Source organism: Haliotis asinina, chromosome 10 (assembly GCF_037392515.1).
Source record: "Haliotis asinina isolate JCU_RB_2024 chromosome 10, JCU_Hal_asi_v2, whole genome shotgun sequence".
NCBI lineage: Eukaryota > Metazoa > Mollusca > Gastropoda > Lepetellida > Haliotidae > Haliotis > Haliotis asinina.
This window is the reverse complement of record NC_090289.1, coordinates 37341353-37366763: the sequence shown is the minus strand read 5'-3', so window position 1 is coordinate 37366763 and position 25411 is coordinate 37341353. Positions and strand designations below refer to the sequence as shown.

At 40.0% G+C, this 25411-nt stretch overlaps 1 protein-coding gene across 1 annotated transcript in view; it reads right to left on the bottom strand.

Annotated features, from left to right (window-relative positions):
• Positions 1 to 25411, bottom strand: part of LOC137298485 (titin-like) — a 446086-nt gene that overhangs the window by 326059 nt on the left and 94616 nt on the right. The window contains exons 34-68 of the mRNA XM_067830773.1: positions 24882 to 25031; positions 24334 to 24456; positions 22837 to 23028; positions 21984 to 22167; positions 21256 to 21374; positions 20885 to 21000; positions 19928 to 20148; positions 18139 to 18435; positions 17004 to 17158; positions 16560 to 16708; positions 15950 to 16088; positions 15664 to 15844; positions 14953 to 15170; positions 14405 to 14710; positions 13471 to 13757; positions 12790 to 13097; positions 12399 to 12596; positions 11627 to 11914; positions 10748 to 11361; positions 10150 to 10408; positions 9469 to 9775; positions 8765 to 9119; positions 8236 to 8472; positions 7576 to 7823; positions 7170 to 7377; positions 6734 to 6866; positions 6431 to 6593; positions 5991 to 6121; positions 5510 to 5570; positions 4881 to 4982; positions 4124 to 4231; positions 3013 to 3162; positions 2320 to 2670; positions 1690 to 1791; positions 648 to 704 (exon numbers count right to left, since the gene is read on the bottom strand). Coding sequence (XP_067686874.1) covers positions 648 to 704; positions 1690 to 1791; positions 2320 to 2670; positions 3013 to 3162; positions 4124 to 4231; positions 4881 to 4982; positions 5510 to 5570; positions 5991 to 6121; positions 6431 to 6593; positions 6734 to 6866; positions 7170 to 7377; positions 7576 to 7823; positions 8236 to 8472; positions 8765 to 9119; positions 9469 to 9775; positions 10150 to 10408; positions 10748 to 11361; positions 11627 to 11914; positions 12399 to 12596; positions 12790 to 13097; positions 13471 to 13757; positions 14405 to 14710; positions 14953 to 15170; positions 15664 to 15844; positions 15950 to 16088; positions 16560 to 16708; positions 17004 to 17158; positions 18139 to 18435; positions 19928 to 20148; positions 20885 to 21000; positions 21256 to 21374; positions 21984 to 22167; positions 22837 to 23028; positions 24334 to 24456; positions 24882 to 25031 — 7217 coding nt within the window. The remainder of the gene's footprint in view (positions 1 to 647; positions 705 to 1689; positions 1792 to 2319; positions 2671 to 3012; positions 3163 to 4123; positions 4232 to 4880; positions 4983 to 5509; positions 5571 to 5990; positions 6122 to 6430; positions 6594 to 6733; positions 6867 to 7169; positions 7378 to 7575; positions 7824 to 8235; positions 8473 to 8764; positions 9120 to 9468; positions 9776 to 10149; positions 10409 to 10747; positions 11362 to 11626; positions 11915 to 12398; positions 12597 to 12789; positions 13098 to 13470; positions 13758 to 14404; positions 14711 to 14952; positions 15171 to 15663; positions 15845 to 15949; positions 16089 to 16559; positions 16709 to 17003; positions 17159 to 18138; positions 18436 to 19927; positions 20149 to 20884; positions 21001 to 21255; positions 21375 to 21983; positions 22168 to 22836; positions 23029 to 24333; positions 24457 to 24881; positions 25032 to 25411) is intronic.

Genomic DNA, 25411 nt, shown 5'->3' with positions numbered 1-25411 from the left:
GCCACTTTAGGAGCAGCCTTTGGAGCCACTTTAGGTGGTGCTGGAGCTGGTGGTGGTGGCGGCGGTGGTGGTGGAGCCTGTGGCTCTGGTCTGTGTGGTAATTTGGGAATGCTATAGATATTGTGTTGATAAAATATTGACGAAACAAGCATCTTCTTTTTTCACAGCTATTGCATTGAACTATTCACAGACTGTCATTAACATGACTGGTCAACAGGCTTGATACCAACATTATAACTAATTACTGACACTATCCCTAGACCATGTCAATGAAGAGAATGAACAGGACATGCATTAAACCTATGATAGGCCTCTTACTCTTATTACATGCTTGCTATGGGTAAACACATACTCTAAATTCTGGTGGCTTCATCTGAATGGTGATACTATACCAATGCAAAGTCATGCATAACAGGTACAGCTAACCTTTTGTTTCCTCTACACAGTATGAATATATGCTGGATATATGCATTCGTTGAAACCTCCATGATACAACTATATATGTATGATGCAACTCCAATTAGATATATGGTATTGTACATCTAAGACAGGTCACAGCTACAGTTTCCTTACGATCTGAATCATATCACAGAGTTTACTACCAGCTTCACACATGCTTTGATCCATGCTAAGATTACTATATTAACCTTCTCTGAGGCTCGAACGGAACTTCCGGCTTTGGAGTTCTGTCAAAAGGTTGCTTCCTGCAAACATGACCAAATAGGGCGTCGTAACATTTCTGTACAGCAATAGGTGTCATGTGACAATTCTTCAGAGCAACATGGTAACATTTCTATTTAGCAGTAGAGGATGTCATAAGGTATCATGTACCAAGTCTATCAAGACCCAGATCTCTGCAGCAAAAGCATTTTATAATGTTAATAGAGATCCTGAGAAGATAACATAGTCTCCATTTCTTAAGTATCTTAAGATGATAAATGCATAAATTACTTGCAGAATTATTATGTTTTTAAATACGTTTGTGAAAAAGAGGGTCTTGTGGAAACAGATGTACCCATGTACAAAGCTTACTACAGCACTATAGAGTACTGAACCTCTGTATCATGCAGTATTCTTCAGCAGACATCAAAATCAAGTAAGTCAGGAACAACTGAGGTCCTTGATAAATGTTTGTTCAGTACATGCATCACACTAGGGTTCACATCCAGTGAGAAACATTGGATGTAATGCAAGATATTCTGCCATTTGTAATGCTTTGAAAGACCTAGACAGACATTATGACCTTGACATCGTATGAAAGGGCATCACAGTTTCTAAAACATGCTACTGCCAGAACAGCATAAATCCAGGACAAGCCAGCTCTGCTGATAACTGTTACACACATGCCTGGCCCTGTCATACAATTTCATCAGTGGGAAGGTTATGGTATGTCTACGTTAAAGTAAGGGAATAACTACAATCACAGTTCAGTTTGTGACAGTCGGTCCTGGAAGAAAGCTTCATGCTCAGGTTGATTAAAAATAAGCTTTTCACATGCTTACACAAGGTAGAGTTACTAGAACTGGTTGTAACTGTGTCATCTATGTCTGCTCGCATGCCAGCTGCAATGCCTGATGTCTAATCTTGACAATCACAGTGTGTGAGGCCATCCAATGTTGCCTTCAGTCTAACAGTAGCAATGTCTTCAGTTATCAACGATTCACACCATGCAACTCCTAAAACACAAACCTTGGCCTGATTGGCTCTTGATCTACCAGTCTGAGGTAACCACTCTCGTTGTCTGAGGCATAACTTATCAACTGAACAGGCCCAGTCTCTTGGATTTCATAGCTAGACCAAAAAGGACATCAATCATACAGAGTCAACACAAAGGGCAAACAGTGCATACCCACATCAACTTAAAATAGCTATTATTGGTTGCTTTGGTTGATCAAAATTCATGGAAAAAATAAATAATTCGTGAAAGAAAACATAGCATCACATATAGAATTAAGAACTGGAATGTAGGGTGTGTGCTTGCTGACAAACAACCGATTAACACATTCACTTTAACGTGTACAAAACAAAAGTCGGAAGGTTGAGTTCTAACTGTATTGAACAGTATTTCATTAGTATCACAGTACATCAGCTTAATATTTACATGTACCATCAACAAAACTTCATGGTCAGTATGCCAGGCAAAGAATTATAACTGTGCCAAATATGGGACTTGAACCCATCACCAGCAGATCCTGACACTGCTAAGGGAGATCAGGATAAGATATTTCAAAATGAAAATGAGAAAAAGTTAAATGAAGTCATCTGCATGCTACATTATCAGCTTTCCTGATACACTGAACTCAAGCATGCTATGTTCACCTTGGAGACATCTCTCGGGGCTTCTTAGCCTTCGGTTCAGCAGTAGACACAAAGACAGGCTGAGGAGCTGGCGCTGGTTTTGGCACCACTGGTGATACAGGCGGTGGCACTGGTCTTGGAGCTGGTGGTGCTTGTGGTTTAGACACCTTAGCTGCAAGTGGCAATGGGGCACCATCTGGTTTGTCAAACATTTTCCTAGCTTCAGAGACACTGGGCAGGACAAGTTCTTCTTCTGGCTCAGTCTCCATTGGTGGTGCCACTTGGGCAGCAGGTTTGGGTGGTGGGGGTGGTGGCACTGCTGCCTTCGGTGCCCTGACTGGTGATACTGGCATTTGCTCCTCAACCGGCATCCTAGCAACCACACGCGGACTCTCAGATTCGATTCATTGAAAACATCATGCGACTTAGTAATGAATTTGATCAAATGTTTCTGTCATCATTCATGGTAATTAGTAGACAATGTCCTCAAAACAAACAACAAAAGGGTGGCAGTTCTTCACATGCGGCACTGATATGGTTCTTGGTCAAACTTTGACAAGACTGAGGAGTCAATGAGAATAGTTATAGGACCATACATGTTAAATACTTCACTCAACTGACAACATGGAAAAGCAACAAGAGTGTTTGATCACAAACACGTGAGAAGTTCAGATTTACTTCGGAAGAATGATGCCATGCAGGAAGGAGACAAACCTGTTGACAATGATCCCAAAGTCTTCGAGTGACAGATCAGTGGACATTGGGGTAGGAGGAGGAGAGGAAAGGATGGGATCATACAGTCGGCCCCTGGGGGTGGAGTAGTATCCCCCAGGGGTGGAGATCAAGGGAGATAAGTCAGGACTGCTGTTGCACACAGAGAAACACGAGTTAGGGATCACACGTGAAAATCAGAAAATCACACTGTGATCACACCATAAGAAATATATCAGGTTCTTCTTGTGATCTTTAAAATATTTGTGTGGATTCTGAATAAACAAAATGTTGAAGGTGCAAGTCAAATCAAATTATCTTTGAGCATAGGAACTTATGGAAATGTCAAAACTTGAATATTTATTTAGCTTGAAAAGTAGGTCAGCAAGGCAACAACATTTCATTAAGCTGTTCAGGTGTACCAGCATGCCACATATATGATGATAATATGATCCTGTGATATTACTGAACTTACATTTATACCTTTATGAATTGCTATGGATATAAGATATACTTTGGGGAAAACAAACTTATTCAATTTAGTTGAAAAACACTGTTATGTCTGAAGGTTAGAAACTACTATTAAAAATATTATCAACCAAATAATCTTGACATAAACATATTAATTTTGTTTAATGTGACATTAATCACAATGAAAACTGATTGTTTTAAAGGTTATTAGAACAGTTAAGGTCAGTCTGTTAATTTTTCATGCCTTCAGTATAAAAAAAAAACATTTATAGTCTATTCTTCTATTGTTAACATTAAAAAGAAGAACAAATAATAATTTCTTTTAACAAAATCATTGGTGAGAGTGTTAACAGACCAATTTAGGTCTAGAATTTAATTATGTGCTATTTTTTTATGAAACAAAGAATAAAATAACACAATGATTAAATTGATACATCATAATAGAACTGATTTAATTAGTTAAAAAAATTAGTCCAACAAATATTTTAGAGTGTCACCAATCTACAAACAGATTAGATTATAATGACAACATGTATGTACGAACTTGCCAACAACTTACAGACACGCTAGCTAGATTACTTATGCTACTACAGTTCACACCCCTACATAAAACAGAGCACAACCAACTGCTATCTTAACCAACCTCTCTCTGCCAACACCAGGAGGGGACTTAATCCTAAGTGAACCCCTCTCCGTCTCAGAGGCATAATTGATTTGTTGAACAGGCCCCTTCTCTTGGATATCATAGTAACTGGATGTTGAATAAGGTAATATTAGAAAACTGTATCTTAACTGTATCACATGCTGGGTCAAACATCTTATTCATATTTTGGGTCTGAACAACATCATGCTGAAATGGATTTCAGATCAGTACATTATCAGGAAAACGAAAATTCAGGAGGGTTTTCATAAAAACGGGTCGGAACACGTGCATGAGTGAGTGAATCAGTTTCCTCTAACGCTGCTCCAAACAATATTTCATTTTGCCACAGCATGTCAGCTTGAGTTGGGAAGAAAACGAAAGGTGAAGCAGCTCTACAATGTTTACCACTTTGGAAAAACCCACAACCATTGGCGTGGTGTTGACTAATTGGAACACAAATTGAAAGAAAAATGGAATTTGATTCTGACATGCCTAAAGGACACAACTCTAAACTGGGAACAGCAGAACTTTCCAGTTTCATTGGAAGGAAAATGGTGGAACATAATGGTATGTTACTGTGACCTTTGAGTCACAATCTCCAAACTATCAGCATGCCTCTTATGTAATAGATGACGCATTGCTGATGATCAATACTCTGTGGAAGAACAGTTATCAAGGTCTTGCTGAGCTAGACCTGAACACATGCAGCCATGATTGGCTTTGACACACAAGTCCATGCCCCATGCTTAATTCGCACCTTCTGGCATCATCTTCTTTGATCAATCGCAGAAGGGCACTATCTCCATCCTTCACATAGGTGATCTGCTGAACAGGGCCTTGAGGCTGAATCTCATAGTGACTGCAGGAAGAATAGGATAAACAGTGACAAGCTTGTCACAGAAGCAGACAATCTGGACCACAGGGACATGAATGTAAACAATTACATTCTTCAGAAAATCTGTTCCTAACAACTAAAATGTCCTGTCTTAAACAGCAACAACAGATCAGCAATACCCAACCATTCCAACAAAAAGAATCCACAATATCACCAGTCCGCTGGGACCAAAATACATTCAAAAGGTCAACACTAGAAAATAATCGGTGGTAAATATCAGCTGAAACAGATTCCATAATTGTAATGATAATAGGTGTTTGCAAAAGGGTGAGCTAGATGTTGCACCAACAACTAAATAACAAAGAAAAACAAATAAAACACTGAAGATACATCATGTCCTTGAACCAGACAACTGTCATCATCAAGCGATGGGATTCCTTCTGAAAAATGTTGATTGTTGATGCTGAGTTATGCTTCTCTACATGCTTCTTATTCCTGAAAAAGTAAGTCTAACACTTCTTCCAAGGTGGTCATGGAAAGCGGATACTTACGGTGAAACTGTCCTCTTTGGGTAGGAGATTTTCTTTTCAGGCTTTGGTGATTTGGCTTCAACTGGAAGGCATAAAAAAGTGTGTTGTATTATGAGAGAGTGAGTACTGTTTTACCCTATCAACAGCAGGGTTATAGCTGTATCACATGTTCATGTAAATGCCAAGATCTTGGTCAGTAAGCTAATGGTCAACAATTAATGCTGAAGTCACTGTGACACACAAGTCACAATCTTGATTCTCATTTAGGAATGGGGATTTATGAAGGCCAATTCTTAACTAAGATCTCAATGGGGAACAGGGCAAAGACATTTAACTTGAACAAATTGATAAATCTGTTCCAAACTGGATGAAGTGGTTGAAGTGTGTAGTGCAAACATGTTCGTGAAGAGATCAGAATTCTTGATCTTGTATCTCAGTGTGCATGTGTAAGAGATGTTAAAAGATAACAGTATAAAGGAACTAGCTTCTAATCACCACATACCTTGCACGACTAGCTTGGCACGTGTTGTGGCAGTGCCTGCCACATTCACGGCAGAGCACTGGAACCAAGCATTGTCTGAGGGCACAACTTGGTCAATGATCAAAGATGACCTTCCACCTTCTGTCTCAATCCTGAAGTGGAAGAACATTAATGTCATTACTGCTTCAATTCAAAACCTAAAGAAACAAACATCACATACAAAGTCAGAACCCAAATAATAATCCAATAGTACAAAAATCTATTTTAATTTTGTAAAACCATCACAGTTTAATACTTGATGAATGAATTTATCCCTGATGAAGCTGGAATGAATGCCTCCCTGCACAACAGCAGACATTTTTCAAATAGTCACAGAATACAAGGCAAGACACAAGCATTATTGTTTCCAAGCTCCCTGTAAAGGATACAGTGTTCATATTAATGTCTGTATTTAAGCTTACTTGTATTCTTTGTTAGGTGTAAGCATCTTGCCCTCTTTCTGCCAGCTCATCATTGGAGTGGGGACACCAGTTGCCTGACAGGTCAAGGTCACAGGATGACCTTCCCGTACTGTGTAGTTCTGCATGCGATCAATAAACTTGGGGTGTTGCATCTGCAGACGCTCTGTAAAATAAAAACAAAATCAAAATTACAAGACCTGAAAACTAATAACAGGTGTTGGCACATACTTTTGCAACCTCATTATTTAGTAAGACATGGCTCAGTACAGAAAGGGCCTCTATGAATGTGTCGTATCTACATACCCAGGACATTGAGAGCCACTCCGAATGTGTCCTCGCCACCCTTGTTGCGGGCAATGCAGGTGTAGTTGCCAGCATCCTGCCGTGTCACAGACAAGATGATGAGTGAGTGAATTCCATCCTCGTTGATCACAATCTGTGGATAAACAGTCATTTGAAAATTCAGTTCAATTATTCCCATATCCTATTTTGTGACTGGCAACAAAAATTGTTCCTTGAAACTAATGTTCCAATGAAATGATACAATCACTTATCATGTTATTCAAGTGTTAATGAAAAATATTACACACTGGTAAAAGAAGCATATTAACAGAAGAACAGAACAGTTAACAAACAGAGAATACATTGCTGCAGGATGTTTTTGACATTGGGTCAGAAGGAATATTCTTTTGTTTCTGCATCAGCCATTATACAGCTGAAGCCAATGAAAGTCCCCTACCTTATGGTTGTCATCCTTATGTACTGGCTGGTTGTTCCTGAACCACAGCATCTCTGGAAGAGGTCGGCCAGACACCATGCAGTCGAATCGCACGGTCTGTCCTTCGCGGGCTTCAATGTTCTCTGGTACTTTCTTGAAGACAGGGCGGGTGTGAGTTTCAAATATTCCACCCTGGTCCTCAGGTCCCTTCTTACCCTTTTCAGTTCCCCTGAAACACCAGTTGGCAAGGTCATTACATGTGACAAGGTCATTATATACATCACATTCACTGCAAAGGTCACATTAATTACACTGGTCAAATGTATTATACAGGTCAAATTCTCTACATACTTCACATTAACAATCCTGGTTGATCACTGTTAAATACTTTGTGTCACAATTATGAAAACGAAACAAAATCACTCACTTGTTCAAGATCTTTTCCAGGGTTTCTGGAGCAACGAAGGAGGTGGCATCGATGTTGCCAACTTTGTCCACATACAGTTGTGCGGAGCAGGTGTTCCGCCCAGCAGAGTTGGCAGCAAGCACTGTGTAGTGTCCTGCATCCTCGGGCAGAGCAATGCGGATCTTAAGCGTGCAGTAGCCGTCAGCAGTGTATTTGATCTCGTAGCGGCTGGATCGTTTGATTCGCTTGCCATTCTTGTACCAGGCAGTCTGCAAAAGACATAACACAGTCAATCTTACATTCACACAAATGCAATAGTTGCTTCACCGGCATTCTAGAAGTCAATAATGAAGAAAACATATTTATGGATAACAACTTCTTGTTTATGGCTTACAGAAACATTATGATGTAGATTTTTACACCATCATCAAGCTAAAACAACAGTGAAAGAATCTCCATTGTTTGGCATACTGTTGTTCAAAAAATGACATCAGCGATAATTACAGAGATGTATGTTAAAGCAACACCACATCAGCGACAACACAAGTCCAAAGACAAGGGCTTTACACACTGAACCCTTCAGTGGAATTGAAACTGTGGCCTTGGTATGAACAGTTAATGCTTTACAGAGGGTACAGGACCCAGTTACAGATAGGAGGTCATATAGATGATAACACAAACCTTTGGTCTCGGTCTGCCAATGATCTTGCAGACGAAGGTGGCATCAGACCCCTCAATGAGCCTGAAGTCTTTCAGGGGCTGAGAGATCTGAGGAGCTATGGTCTGTGCTGGCCCGACTCTGTCCTCTGGCTGGTCTGTGTCGTACTCAGTTTCTGTCTCACTGTTGAAGCGGATCTTTCCCTCACGGTACTCGATCTCAGTCATTAGACGTCTTTCAAATGAGGAAACTTTGAAATCCTACAGCAAACACAATACACCCTGAGGACCACTGCCTTCTTTAATTCTCTCATTGTATTTATCATAACACTAGTCACAAAAGAAACCAGCTTTACCCACATTAAGTATGTGATCTCAAAGGATGAAGGTTAGAAACCTGCATATAATACGCAGGAAATTTGAAAGAGTTTGTACTGTAATCTTGAGCAAGATTTATCACTTCTAGGAATAGGATCTCAGCCCCACTACTGAAAAAAAATCACAGCCTATATCAGCGACTTATTATTGTTTAAATAAATATTGTTCAACTCACAGCATCACTGACTCTTCTTTCATAGGGCATTGGTTCATCTTCAGTTTCTGAAGTAAGTCTCTCAATGGCTCTACGATCCAGCTGCCGTTGACCAGGTGGGATGTAGAACTCCCTGTCCTTCTCGGCACGAGGGGCAGCTTGATCTGCAGCCAGCACCATCTCCTGGACAGGGCTTGGCTGGACATCAGTGGGTGCCTCCTTGAAGCGTGGTCCCTCTGGTAGCAACCTGGCCATAGTGGATACCTCTCCGGCAGGGTTGGCAACAGTGCAGGTGTACTGGCCTTCGTCATCCGAGAAACTCTTGGAGATGAGAAGTGTACACCGCCCTGTTCTTTCATCGTTGATCATCTTGTGTCTGCAAGTGCATTTTCATATTTCTGAATATCCTTTGAACCATTTGGTTATTAGAAGTATACAGAAAGAAACATGTATGTCAAATATATCAGTTCCTTTAAAGGAGTGGAAAGGATCCTTGGAACCAGCAACCTTTGAGTGTTTGGTGATTTTAAGCTGCTTTTAGCAACATTCTAGCAATATCATGGTGGGGAGACCAGAAATAGGCTTCAAACATTGTACAGGTACAGGAATTGAACCTGGGCCTTCAGCGTGACAAGTGACCGATTTAACACCAGGCTACCCCACCGCCCCAGCAACCTTGCATCATTTTTTTGAGCATGCTGAACCACATTAGTTCCTGTACATACCTTGGACCTTCATACACTGGCATGCCATCCTTCTTCCATGACACTTGTGGGAAGGGCTTGCCCAGCACGCGACACTCCAACTTGGTGTTAGTTCCTTCAACCAGACGCACATCATTGAGTCGCTGGACAAATGATGGCGGGATGTTTGCTGGTGGAACAGGTGGAGGGGGAGGCTGCCACAGAGGAACTTTCTGTGCTGGTTTTGGAGCCACCTCTGGTGGTGCTGCCTTGGTGGGAGTGACAGGAGGTGGTGGTGCATAGACTGGAGCTTGTGGAACAGGCATCACTTCCATGGGTTCTGGCGCAGCTGTAATAAGACCTTGTTTTAATGCAAATGTCACCATGAATAGAATTAGATTGATGCCAAAACATGTGATTTGGTAACCAAGCAATAATTTCAACACAACTGGATGACTATTTCATCATTGGTTGACAGAGTGATGGGCATTTGTAGAGTAGAAATCTACCATGAACTGGCCTAGTATTATTGCTTAAAGCTTTTAATAATCAGTTTGAAATTACAGTGCTACCTTCTAATGGTACTGACATACTCATTTCATTATTTTAATAACAGCTCATGTGAATGAATGTTACTTCAGAATGTTAACTCAGAAGCTATATGAAGCGGCTAATCTTCAAAAGTGACCAAAAACATGATCAAGCTACATGCATCACACTCACCTTCAACATGGAGGCGAGACTCGGTTGTGGTTGTTCCATCAGCATTGGTAGCAATGCAGGTGAACTTGCCAGAATCCTCTGGGAACACTTCATAGATAGTGAGTCTATGCACTCCATTACTTGAGGTAATCTCATAATCTGGGCTCGTCTCGATCAATGCATCTTCCCTGTACCATTTCACTATTGGTTCCGGCCTGCCATCAACTCGGACTTCAAACACGACCTTCTGACCTTGTCTGGCTTCTGTGTTCTTCAAAGGCTGTTACAAAAAGTCCACTTATTACCAAATATTATCAGTTTCATATAATAATCAAAACAATGCATGCCTCAGGGGCATATCTCTGTCATGAGTCAAAATGGAAGTGATCCACTGCCAAAAATGAGATAAAGCAAAATAGGGTTTAATATCACATTAAAGAAAATTGCACTTAAATAGCATGTAAAGGACAGTGACTATAACTTACCCACATAACGTAAATCTTATTAAGCCATAATGTAAGAGAGAAAGATGAATTTGAATCTGACAATGTTTTGGAAATTGCACATCAAAACAGCCTACTTAAACATGTTCATTTTTTGCAAATCAAAACAGACTTACTGCTACAAATGATGGTCTTTCTTTGCCTGTCTGAATAGGTTTCTTTGGAATTTCTGATGTTGGCAGTGGTGGAGCTTGCTGTTCTTCACTGAACAAAGCAATTCTCTTCTCAAATGATGGCAGCTCCTGCTCGCCCTCGATCTGCATGTCAATCTGGTCCCGGAACATCTGCTGTTGCTGTTCTGGAACTGGAGCAGGTGTGGCAGCAAATTCTGATGGGCGCTGAAGTTTTGGCACCTTGGCTGTGGGCTCCTCAGGGAAAGGTCTGGTTGGAGTCTTCACTTGTGGAGCTTTTGATGGTTCAAATGGCTCATACACTGGAGCCTTGGTTGGTGGAGCTCTTGAGGGCTCCACTGGTGCATACACAGGAGCCTTGGCTGGTGGAGCTCTTGAGGGCTCCACTGGTGCATACACTGGAGCCTTGGCTGGTGGAGCTCTTGAAGGTTCAAATGGCTCATACACCGGAGCCTTGGCTGGTGGTGCTTTTGATGGCTGTATTGGTGGGAACACTGGAGCCTTGGCTGGGGGAGCTCTTGATGGCTCTACATGTTCAAAAACTGGTTTCCTCTCTGGGGCACGCTGAGCTGGAGGCTCTGGTTTCTCCTTTGGTGGAGCTGCAGAAATACACATTTCAATAAAAAAAATTCTTCAAACGGTCTTAAACTTCTTCTTTTACAAATCATAGCTGAAATATTAACAACAATATTCTCCATGAATAAACTAATGAAATTCATACTAGTATCTCTTTAACAAAATGAAAATTACTGCACACAATCCCTTTGTATTACTGACAGGCTAAAATCCAAGACCACTATTTGATCCCATATTCTATTTGCAATAACATCTGCCACATGACACACAAAGCTAAGCTGTTATTACCTGGCACAATAAGCTGAGTAGAGCATGTAGCTTCACCGGCTGGGTTATCAGCACGAACCATGAAGTGTCCGGCATCCTCATAGAAAACTTCCGGAATGTAGAGTGAGTGGATATCTCCCTCTTGGATGACCTCAAAGTCAGGAGAGCTGACAATGCGGCTACCCTCGCGGTACCATGTGACCTGTGGTGCTGGAGTTCCAGCAACACGGACAGTCAGCCGGACTGGCTCACCCTCCACAGCATGGACCTTCTGAAGCTTCTCGGTGAATGTGGGTGGAATCATTGAAGCTGCAAGAAAAGGATGATACTGACACTGAGACACTTTGAAACAAATGAAGTCAGTTTCCAAATCCATTTAAGTGTTAACAACAAGGATTTGTTGTTAACAAACACTTTTAACACCTAGGCTACTTGATACCCTTTGGATGTTATTTGGATTTAATAAGGGAAACAAATTGCTGATATGCTCTACAAGTTTAAAGGCTGCTTGTTATCATATTAGTGAGGTAAAATAGACACCTTGAACAGTATTTTGCAGTTTCATAACATACAAGAAATTGTGACAAAGGTTGGACATGCCTTCCCCTTTGGTGAGCTGGTAATTTAACCAAATCCTACAATACAGGGAGGTAACTCTAAATAGCACCTTGCTGTGCCTTTGATGAAACTAATTAGGGATTAGTTAATTCAGAAATGGCTATAGCACAGATAAATTCTGGACAATGTTTAACAACAGAACAATTAGATGATGACACTGGTTGCTTCTGCATACCTCTGACTATAAGTTCAGCCGTGCTAGAAGACTGTCCAGCAATGTTCTCAGCTGTACACCTGAATTGTCCAGCATCTTCAGGTGTTGTCTCAGGTATTATCAGAGTTACACGCCCCTGGCGATAGGAGATTTCAAAATCTGCCTGTTGAGTTATCTCCCTTCCCTCACGGTACCATTTGATACTTGGCTCGGGTTTGCCTGCAAGAGAATCAACAAAACTAAAACCACAGAAGTAGTTGACGTTCAGAGAATTTAAACTGAATGATGTTTTTTGCCACACCTTGTCTTCAGCATTTCAGCTACGTAACAAGATATTCAAGTCTGGGTCAAGCAAACCAGTGGTCGATACGATGTGCAAAAATGGATCTCTTTGAAGCAGTGTCCAACTCACCTGTTACAACACCTTCAAAGATGACTCGGGTTCCTTCCATGGCAGTGATAGTCTTCAGAGCTTGAAGGAACTTAGGTGGAACAGGAACTTCAATCGTCAGGTCCACCGGCTGATATTTCTGTGGCAGATCTGTGGTGATGGTAGTGGCGAAATGTTCATGTGAGGGGACACTGGGCATCATCTGTTGCTGTTCGACACCAGTGGTGATGGTGGTGGCGAAGCGCTCTGTGCTGGGGGCGTAGGGCTGATCCTGCATCTCAGTGATCATCCTTTCTAGACGCGTCTCAGTCTGTGTCACAGTTCGGGTTCTGTCGAAAGTAATTTAGGAATAATATTATTATTGTTATTCCTTTAACTACTGTTTCTTCTACAACAATAACTGAAAATAATGGCCAGTGGCCCAAAATATATAAACTTTGGGTAGTTTCAGTACACATCTGAAAATAATGCAAATCACACCTAGAGACTTAGCAGCAGAGGTAAAAATCATATGCATACAATAAATGTGCTCGAGTGTAATAATGTAATCTCCAGTGCCCTTGGAATACACACCTCAAATAATCTGCCAGTTAGAAGATATGATTTGGAAACTTACCACATATCACTTTTCATTGTTCACTGATATTTTATCCTTATCTACAATAAACAGGATTTATATAAGATTTGTGTAGTAATACATACACTTCCTCATAGGTAGTGGACTCAGATGTATCCATGGGAACCTCCCTCTCCACCTTCACTTTGTGTTTGCGGATCTGGAGCGTGGGAGGTTCTGTGCTGGGCAGTTCTGGTGCTACTGTCAATTGGGCAGAGCATGTGGCTTTACCCAGGTTGTTCTCTGCTGTGACACTGAAACGGCCTGCATCTTCATCAAACACTTCAGGGATCACGAGTTTGTAGGTGTCTCCTTCCATTGTCCTGTTGTAGTCCTGGGAGACCAGTGGCTCACCATTGAACTGCCATTGGACCTGGAATGATGAGGTGTCATTAATGTATTATGTCAGGACCATTTGGTTTGACTTAACTATATTGAGTGACTGAGTGTGTGAGTGAGTGAGTTAAGGTCTACACTGCTTGTAGTAATATTCCAGCAAATATCATGCTGGGGGACTCCTGAAATGAGCTTCACATATTGTACCCATGTGATTAAATGAACAAGGGTCTTCTGTGTGACAATGATTTAATCACTAGGCTACCCCATTGCCCAGAGTTAACTATGGACATATTCCACAATTCTTATGAAATCCAGACTTAGTGATTCTGAACTAATGATGAGTAACCAACAACACAGACACAAAACTGTCCCAGAAGTGTAAAAAAGTCATCCATAGCAAGAGAGAGTGTAGTTTTATGTCTCCTCAGTCAGCAAGCTGCATCTCACCAGCCTGTAAATGGTCAAGTCGTGGGTCAAGGAGACCATGGTTGATAATGTGAGCATCAATCACCAATGCATTGATACAATGTCTCACAATCAGAATGGGCCTGATAACCAAAGCTCCAACATAAACTAACAATGCTAAATGACTGCAAAGAGGGTCTGAGGCTCCAAATCCCATAGTGACCACCTAATCAACATTAGAAATCCTTCGTGAAAAAAACAAACAGATCCACCAACCTTTGGCTTAGGACTTCCAGTGATAATACACTCGAATGTAACTGGTTCTCCAGGCTTGACACTGATGTCCTGGAAGAGCTTCTTGAACTCCGGTGCTGCCTGTGTGATCTCTTCACGACGAACCACACGGGTCTCGGTGGTGGTGCGACGCACAGTGGTCATCGGCTCTGGAGAAGGCATGACACGCAACTGGGCGACACACTTAGCCTCGCCAGCAACATTGGCAGCCTTCACCATGTAGGTGCCACTGTCCTCCTCAAACGCTTCTTGGATGGTCAAGGAGTGGACATCAGCAAAGGCAGTGATCTGGGAGAAGAAAATGAGATATTTTTTTCATTCATTGTAGATTCAAAGTTAATGGGACCTACTTAAACTTATCAAGTAATCCAAGGTTTAACACAAAGGAAAAATGAAGACTAAAGAAGAAAGAAAAATGGAGGATTTTGAGTGAAATAATTGACTTCCAGGCTACCCCTACCACTCCTTAAGATCACAAATTAAGTATTCTTCCATTTTCAAATACAATGTTCCTGTTTCAACTATTGTACCTGGAAATCGGGGGAGCTCTGTAGTGGATGATCATCCTTGAACCACTGGACTTCTGGAAGGGGGTGACCAGTCACTCGGCTCTGCAGACAGACTCTCTGCCCAGCATTCACACCAATGTCCTTCAGCAGCTGGGTGAACTTGGGTGGAGACACCTCGCCCACGGACGCATCACTGAGCTCGCTGAGGGCTACAGAGTCACGAGAATAAATTCTCTTAACTTTGTGGCAAAAAGGAAAAGGAGATATGTAAATGAGAGATGACGATGAAGTTAATGCTGGAAAGGTCTAAGGGAAGAACCATGGAAGAACCTAGGAAAGAGTATGCTCGCTGGAAACTAGATCACTAGACCACCATGATGTGATACCATGTTCAGTCATATGATTTGTGTACTCAACACACATGAATACTAAATACTTACACTATCATGAAGTAGATATATTTTATTACACTTACAGCCCAAGTATAATAATCTGACGGAAAAAAATTACATTATTACAGGGCTTGTGCAACAACCATCAGAATTTCAGCCACAGGGTTAAACAAATCTACTATGATGAAACTGGAGGATAATAAAGGAACTCTTGTACTTTCATGTGTTTTCATGTGTTTTCATGTGTTTTCATGTGTGTTATGAGCCTGGATATGAAAACAGATGCATGAAACTATGAAAGGAACTGGAAGTGAATGATTTGAAGTGACATTCTTCTCACCTTCAACATGAAGTTTACAGCCGCTCTCAGCCTGACCATGGTCATTCCGGGCGACACATTTGTATGTTCCTGAATCATCAAGGTAGGCTTCTCTCAAGACAAGTGTACAGCGATCTCCCTCAAACAGGAGCTGGATGTCCTTGGATTCCTTCACAGGCTTATCATTGTGGTACCAGATAACCTATATCAGGGAAGGATGTCAATTAAAATCTCACATTTTGTGAATTCAATATGTGTTTTAGTCTGAAACTATGTATTGTTGTTGTGTATTGAGGGTGTTCCTTACCTCTGGCTCTGGGTGTCCGACAATAACACAGTCAAGACGTACACGTGATCCCTCGGGGGTTGTTTTGGTTGGAGACAACAGCTGTGTGAAGTGAGGCTTGATGGCCACTTGCTCCATGGAGGCCTGAGACATCTCCTCACTGACCAACACAAACCAAAATAAATATACATTTTATCTCACCTTAGCTGCATCTGCTCTATCATATGAAATCATCAAGAATGGTATCCTGTGGTATCAGATAATTCAAGAACTGAACTCATAAAACTGAATAAATTACCCCCAAAATAACTGAAAATCTGATGTTGACTCATCAAAATGACAGATAATGGACCACAGTTCTTGCAGTTCTAGAAAGCAAATAGAAGTTGGATGAACAGGAGTACATGACACTGACTCATCATTCATGTGATGCAAGTGCAAGAAATAGCTCTGAAAAGTCATGTAAAGAAGAAAATGAAGTTGCTATCCATAAACATGTCATGAATTTAATATTCCTGGACTTGTCCCATAAATCAGCAATGACAGCTGTCTCAGTAAACAAAGATGAAAGGCTACAAAAGGCAATGAATCTATTTCAGACATGAATATCCAACATGGAGACCATACTGACCCAGTGCTGGAGTAGAAGCTCTCGATGGTGATCCTGCACTGCGTCCTAGCCTCTCCAGCTGCATTCTTGATAACCACGGTGTACTGGGCAGAGTCCTCGGGGAACGCCTCTGCAATTTCCAGACAGGAGTAGTTCACCTCCACAGTCACCTGGAAATTACAATTCAGAGTGATCAAGTCTAAGACATCAAATCTGCCACTGTTCAAAATACATTGGGGTGAAATTAGTAAATACAAATTAAAAATAGATCCGAGATAAATACAACAAAACACACACTATATCTTAATTATACTGAAAGGTACTGTCAATATTTGTTCATAATTTTATTTCTAATATTCTTATGTACATCCCATTTTAAAGGACACAGTCTATGTGTTCAAGTTCCATATGTTCTTGATACAACCATATGTGCTTGATACAGCCAACAGTTCTTGATGCATTTACCTTGAAGAGTCCTGATGTGATGACTCTGTCCACTCCACGGAACCACTGGACCTCAGGGGCTGGTGATCCAGTGAAGCGGACCTCCAGGCGGAATGCCTTGCCCTCAGGAACAGTCATGTCCTGGAGTGGCTGGTGGAACACTGGTGTCTGAAGAGCTGCAACAGGGAGGAACACTGTCCAATATTGTGATGCAGTGTACAACATAAGGCTTACTGGCAACACTGCACTGTACTGTCACCAAGCACTGAACTGTGCAACATTGTGATGCAGTGTACAACATAAGGCTTAGTGGCAACAACATTCTATTGTGTCATAAAGCACTGTACTGTGCAACATTGTGGTGTACTGTCTAAACAATCACTGTTTACAATAACAATGTGTAACAGCATGACACCATACATCACAACTAATGTAGAATTCTTTACATTTTAATCAGTTGATGGTAATATATTGCATTGAGATATAATAATAGTGAACCTGGAATATATTTCTCTATTCAAAGAAAATGAAAACATACATCCATCTGAAAAATACCAAGCTTTTTTTCAAATAATATCAAAAGACAGGCACAACAACAGAAAAAGAATGTCAAGGGTAAAAGAGTGCATGCATTGAAGAGACAGATGAAACTGGAAGGAGAAACTCTCCCACAATTTTATTCTGTATTTCCAGTTAGAAATGCATTAGAGGTATTACTATGTGGGGACATAACATTTCACCATGTCATACAATGACTTCTCACCATGCACTTCAATTGTATGATATCAGTTGTAGTTTAGTGATTGATAAAAATACATGCCCAAACTATCAGCTTTTTCATGCATTTAGGTTCTACATTAATGGTACTCTCTTAATTTACTAAAATCTTTCATCTGTGTGGTTTAATTACTGAAAAGATAATGGAAATTTTCACTAACTCTAACACAAATTTATCTTTGTTTAGTGAACAAACCTTAGAAACAGTCATGCTGAATATGAAACAGCTACATTTGTTTACTAGTTAGTTAAAGGGACATATCACACACAAACTGTCATGAGTTGAATTATTTTCCATTGGGTCAAAACATGCCTTCGTTCTGAAAAGTACACATATTGTTCACACACACAACCATGCCAATATCTAAAGTCCTCTTACGTATCACGTTCATACGAGCTGATGTAGAGGACTCCCCACCAGGGTTCAAGGCTCGACATGTGTATCGAGCACCATGGTGTTGTACCACTCTACGTATCTTCAAGCAGCACGTGCCATTGATCTTTGTGATGACAAAGTCTGGAGAGTTATCGACGTTAATCTCGTCCTTGTACCAAGAGACAGTTGGTGATGGGATACCCTGAACGTGGCACTCAAATGCATAAGAGGAACCTTCGATGACCTCCACTGACTTGAGGTTCTTAATGAATTCAGGAGGAACAATTTGCTGGTGTGTTTCTGTAAAGGAGGATATCCGCAGTGAAGCAGTGTGATTCGGACAGGGAGGATGCTGCTATCAACATTGCTGTGCCAGATTAGTGTGGGATAAAAGCCTAGAGGTCATATATGATTACCATGACAAGTAACAGACAAGTATGGGGTGAGGTCATAGCGAGAAATATTGCTTTTGTACAGAAAGCATCTAAGGAGGCATTTGTGAGCCATACAATATGCGATCACATACAACCATCACTAACATGTACAACTTTTTTTAAGGTAGCAAAAAAAGCAAGGGTTTTAGAAGTAAGCAGAGAAATTTACATAATGGACCCAGTTTGAATCTAACTTCTTCACAACCATTTCACTATGTGCTCACTGATTCTTGACATGATTTTGTAAACAACATACATGTGTCCATTCTTTGTAAGAAATGCTCAATATACATATTAAGATACAAAGAAGGTATACGTATATTTGTTAAAATATTGAAAAAATACATTTGTATACATCCCACAACCAACAATAAATTCCCATGACTGGAGCAGATATACACAGTGGTCTACAACTGTCCACAAGATCAATTTCCGGCTCACCAAAGTGGTTGTAAAATCAATGTCAGTGAATATGAGCTGCGATCATCTTAACACTATGACTGCTTTGTAGAGAGGGAGCCTAGCATTTCAAATATTTCCAAATCTGAACTTTTCAAATAAATCTGCCCTGCTAATATATGCTAATATACAAGCATCAACATAATAATCTTCACTTCTAATCACACTAAGAGATACAAAACATACCAAACACAACCTACGTCACAACCTCCACCATTTCCTATGCACCACAGCCTTGTCTCATCCAAATATATATTACACCTTGCCAGGAAGTACAGAGTATCCAACCTTTATTGACTTCATAAGGTATACAGGGTTTGGGATGCGGTATATAATACTGGACTTGGATGCTATATAGAGAATACACCATGACATCCTTACATGACGAGTCAGAGAGATACGACACATCCGCTATACATGTAGCTACAAATGAGACATCTTCATAGGAATCTAAAGATACTGAAAGGGAGAGAAAGTAGACGGAGATCTACAGTCTAGCAGACACTCAGTGGACAAAGTCTTATACATATCAACAGAAACATGGTTAGCTTCATATTGTAATTTTAAAGACATAGTTTTTGAAATACTTAAAACTTAAAGCCATTACTATTATTTTCAGATTGCAACTTATATTGTAATATAAAATAATTACATAATGGACTTAAAAAGGAGAGATTGCTCAAGAAAAAACACATGCATTTCATGCATTTCATAAAATCTTATCTCAGTGACTGTTTCATGTCCCCAAACTCATGACTATGAAACTGATGTGTGAAAAAATAAATAATCATAAAACACTGACAACCTTTTAAATTTGATGTTTTGATAATTTAATAAACAACCTGTTTCTTTTTCAAGAAACAAATAGCTAGAAATGTAAAAGTTGATAATGATGGTACCTTTGACATTTAGATGAGCTGATGACTCGGCTGTGCCTGCCATGTTGGTTATTCTGATGGTGTAGCGAGCAGTATCTTCTGAGAATGTTTCCTCAATCGTCAGTGTTGCTAAACCATTTTCGTAGCGAGTTTCATAGTCTGGACTAGCAAGAGGCAAGTTATCTTTGAACCATTTGGCTTCCGATGGGGTGTCGCTCTCAACACGACACTCGAACGTGAATCTGATGATAACGAAAGGAAGAAAGTAAAGTAACTTCTGTTGGATAATCATATGTGCACATGCAGCCTAAATAATAACAACAAAACTCCTATTTATTCAGACAGGTGAACATATTGATTCAATTAATCTATGACTGAACTAGATCATGCTTGGAACACACACATTTTACCTTATCCTGACTCATGCTTAATTGCTTATCTCCTCTTCCCTGGTGATAAGGAGGGGAGGCTACTCATGGGTGAGAAGAGGAGATAAGCAATTAAGCATGAGTCAGGATAAGTATAAAATATCAATTTTATTCAGAAAATTACATGTTCTTTTGACTAAAGAGCCCTCATGCTTGCCGCAATAAAGCTTGAATAGTAAGTTTTTGTCTATCTTTTAATTTGTTCTATTTAGTTTTCTATAAGAAGCAAAACAATGACATCACTGTGGGGATATCAAGTGTGTGGGTTGTTTAAATGTCTCTTTTAGTAAAAATCCAGCAATATCACAACAAGGGACACCAAAAATTGGTATCATATATCCTACCTTCATTAGAATCAGGTCTTTAGGTTTAATCAAAAGGCAACAAAATCACAACACAGGATATCAAGAGGGTTTACACTGAGAACTGAACTCAGACAAAATCCTTTATAATCAACCATAGTAACAACAGGACTATCCAAACAGTAGAACTACCTGACTACAATGATTCTATGAGATTACTATGACGATGCTCCAACTCCTGCACTTACTTTGTTCCTTCAACCACCTCAGCATTCTTCAGGTGCTGTGTGATGCGAGGTGGTCGGTATTGAGGTGCAGCAGCAGGGGCAGCAGCCTGTTGCTGCATACTCTCCTCCACTGGCTCCTGCAATCATATAGTAAAAGTTACAACTGTGTCGATGTAGTCTACACCTACCATACTCCCATACTACATACATGTTACAGATGTAGATGTAACCCTTTCCAAACCTATAATAAATCTCACTTTTGTACTATTTAGACTGTTTTACAAGAACGTGTACATCTGCTTTAAAAAAGTGATGACACAAGGTGTAATTTATCGGAAGTAAATCGGACTGAGTTTACAATATATTGCAAGTCAGTGATTGAGAGGGTGTACCTTCTTTCCTTCTAGGTTGTCTCTGAGCATGGACAGTTCGTTGTCAGCTTGCTCAAAAGACTGCATAAGATCCTGATACTGGATCACAACATGGCGGATCTTGTTGGGACCCTGTTCACCTGGAGACAGAACACAAACAGCTACTGAGAGAGAAGTTCTAACTTCATATTAGCATATTAGCACTCTTTCAGCCATAACACTGACCACAATAACAAAGACTTTCATCGAAATAATGTGATGATCAGCAATCTGAGCCTCTTTTCACAAAACTTCCATAAGCCTAAGATCTCGTAACTAGTCTTACTGTAACTGCTGACTTACGAGCACTACGAGGCCCAGGTCCTTTTCCACAATAATTAAACTTGTTCACTTAACATCGACCTATTGCACTTATGATATACTTCTCAAAAGAAGTTATGAAGTCTTTCCAATTATCAACTGTTGTAATATGAAAGAACTGAATGTCCCTAACTTCTTTTGAGCAGTATATTACAATTCCAAGATGTCACTTTCTATGTTTCATTAGACAGTGTTGGAATTTTCCATGCTGCTGTGAAATTTCATTACTGAATTTGACTGGTTTGGGCTTTACATGAAAATTCACATTTATTAGGCCGCAATTGAACATCAGGAATTATCAAACACATACGTACAGATTCAACAATGGACTTATGAGATCTTGACGCATTAACAAACATGCTACTGCACTGAACTGCAGTTTATCTTACCATATAGTTGTACTGCTAGTTCAGAGACTTTCTGCAGTCTCTGTTCTTGTAGAGGTTTTCCTTCCTCGACGTATTTCTCTAACTTCCTTATAAGTTCGTTGGCTTCTTGTGGGTTGCGGCATTCAGTCGACCTGCGACCAATAGTGATCAGCAGGTGACTACCTTCCTTCATCCACGTCTCACACTGAAACATGACATGGACATCTGTTGTAAACACACACACAAAAATACACTATCTTCCTGTAAACACATCCTTTGTAAACATCAATTACCAAAATCAATTCCATTGAAAAAAAACAACACTTCTAACATAATTATGAAAGTAGTGTGTAAATAAATATCTAAATAATACAGGAAAAAAATCAGTGTAGTTGTCTAAAAGACATTAATATTATTTAAAAAGAAAAGCAAGACATATATTGGAATTCTTACAGAATATCCTATGTATGTTATACAATTTGGAACATCAGTTCCCTGTAATTTACTTTCGCTAGCACATTGTATCATTTTAAACACCAAAGTCCTTTACATTGCTTTGCTGCAAAACAAAACTTAATACAGACTTCAAACCTACTGGAGGAACAGAAGCTAGAGATGTTTGAAACCATGTGATCTTTGACCATTTTTCATGACAAATATGAATAACCGAGATATTTTATGGATTTACGCTTCTCTGTTCTTTCCACACAATCTTTTGGGATCACTACAGATCCCTTCAATGCCGAAATGTTATGTGGAAAGAATAGAGAAGCTTAAATCCATAGAATATCTTGGTCATCTATAACAACTACTAAATCCCTCTAAAAGACATCATACGAAAAGTGAAGGGTGTGTGAATGTCGGCATATCTCACCTCCTCGATGAGTGTGAAGTACTGGATAGAGGTATCAAGCAGGCGGCGATAGTCTCGCACGCTGGTGTGGAATGTACTCCATTTGTTTTTCAGCACATCGATCTCTCGGCGGATGTGGACAGAGTCATAATGTCTGTCCTGCACCATCACCTCAGCGGTGCCGATAAAGTTGCTTATCTTCTTCTCAATCAACTGAAACAAAACACAAAATAAAAGAACATGTCATGATTTAACTACTTCGCCTATCATTATGAAGTTTAAGTCATCAACAAGATGCCCCATTACTTGGGTTGTGTTTAAAGACACAGTGTTTCAACTCTCAGGTCATTTACTCATTTACTTGAGTCATGATACCAGATGTACAGTCAGGCCACGTTAATCCTGAAACTGGTGTTTTTCAACAAAAACATTCGGATAGTGAAACGTATGGACTACTGAAACTTCCCTCGGACATAGCAATACAAAAATATACGAACGAATACTTGACGAGATATTTCTTGTAGTGGGCCTTGAATGTTCTTATGATGCCAGCATCCTTTGGCTGAATGTGTGATGTGGTGTTTGGGGGCAAGAAATGAACTTTCACAATGGTCAGTTTGACACTGGCACACTTGTGACTGGCAGCATTGTCACAAAGGAAGATCATGTGTCGACCACGTGATCGCATCTGTCTGTCTAGTGATCATCGTAGCCAATCACAAAACAAATCTAATGTCATCGATGTTTACTTGTTAAACCGAAATCGGGCATACATTTCTGGATTAATGTCTCTTCCAAAACATCTAGAACGCCTCAAATTGGCGATGACAAACAGCTTGATTTTGACCAATCCAGTGCCAGCCATTTTGTTGGTTGCCAGGGTGTGATTTGGTCCGAGTTTATAAAACAACCCGCCTTACGTCATTAAGTGTCACGTGCAGCTGATCTCATTTTGACACGATCTGTGTTTTATACAGCAAGTAAGCATGACAGGCATTACTCAAAGTAACCAAAGGTGAGACCTACTACTTGATCAAAATCACAAACTAACGATGTGTTCAACTCAGATGTGTCACTTAACAATTATAACTGAATGGGGCTCACATTGTGAGGGGATTATCCGAACCTTTTTGATGTACCACCGGATTAATGAAGCAAAACCATGTGTAATTAGCTAATATGTTACCGCTAATTATGGTCTGGATACGGACAGTGAAGCATGGGATTAATGAGTCAACAGGTAACAAGTTTACATAGTAAACAAGATTGGTTACAGCTAGTTATTGTTTAAATGTTTAAAATGTATTCAGAACTTGAAAATGATGTGACAGAAGTTTCTGTGTGTTGTGTGTTAAATAATCAGGTTAATTTACTTTGCAACCATACACTGGTAAACCATTCCTTCAAAATATGAAGATAAAGATCCAATGCCTTTCAAAGTGCTACAAGGTTCTGGTGAGTTCTTTTATGTCAAAACATCCTGATCACAACAGTACTACCACAGAAGCAAGTTCTCACCTCAACAGTTAATTCAAACTGTTTGAAGGCTTGCGACGTCATCTTAGCAGCTGGAAGGTTGTTGCCGTAGCTGCCTCGTCGCGCCTGAAGATGCTGATGTAGTTCATCTATCTCTGAATGGATCTAAAACAACAAGCAACAACATAGTTGTAATAGCACAGATAGACATTAAGAAATAAAGGATAAGTATTTTGAATGCTCTGTTTATTGAGAAAAATTAAACTTGATCCATTTATGCTACAATGAGGTAGCTGAGGAAAGTTTGGGTCTTTGAAAAGTAACTTAATTTGAAGACACTGGAAGAACAGGTACAAGAGGGGCAGATCATGATGTTTAGCATGAATCTTGGATTGGATCCAATGATTACCAGATCCTGCCATACCTAAGGGACTCAACCATGCATTGTAAACAGCCTAATGTCATGTAATGTAGGCTCTCAGACCATTTTAAGATTTATAAACAAGGATCAAAGAACAATTTTCTTCAGAGTAACTCCTACAATCTGATCAAATTCAAACTCTTAGGTATTTTGCTAGTTTAAGTGTCACCTGTCTAAGATCGTAGTTGAATTGACAGATCTGTAGATTTTGCTGCAAGCGTTTCTGCTGTTCATCCCAAGTCTGGTTCCAGCGACGCTTGTATTCCTCTGTGACGTTCAGCACACTCTGAACGTCCTCTGACGCGACAGCTTGCGAATCCTGACAAAACAACCAGAATTTGCACCTTCATAATACCTGCAATACTTTTCAGCAGAATAGTTTAGTCAGCAATATTTTTAATCAGTTTAAGACATGGCTGACTTGAATTAATGAAGTAAACGTTTAAATATCTAAGAAACTGTTACTTAACACTAAGCTAAAATCATTTCAATTTCTTCACTTCACTATAATTCTACATGTTTCTCACCCTTTTATGAAACATTTTCTTACATTCGACTTAGCATTCCAGCAACTCACTGAACATTCGGTTACTCAAAGACGTATATTCATGCAATAATGTCCTTGAGTTACTCAACTGACCATCGTTAACTTGTCTGGTGCACAAATTCAAAATATATAACTAATTGTTCGCATAACAC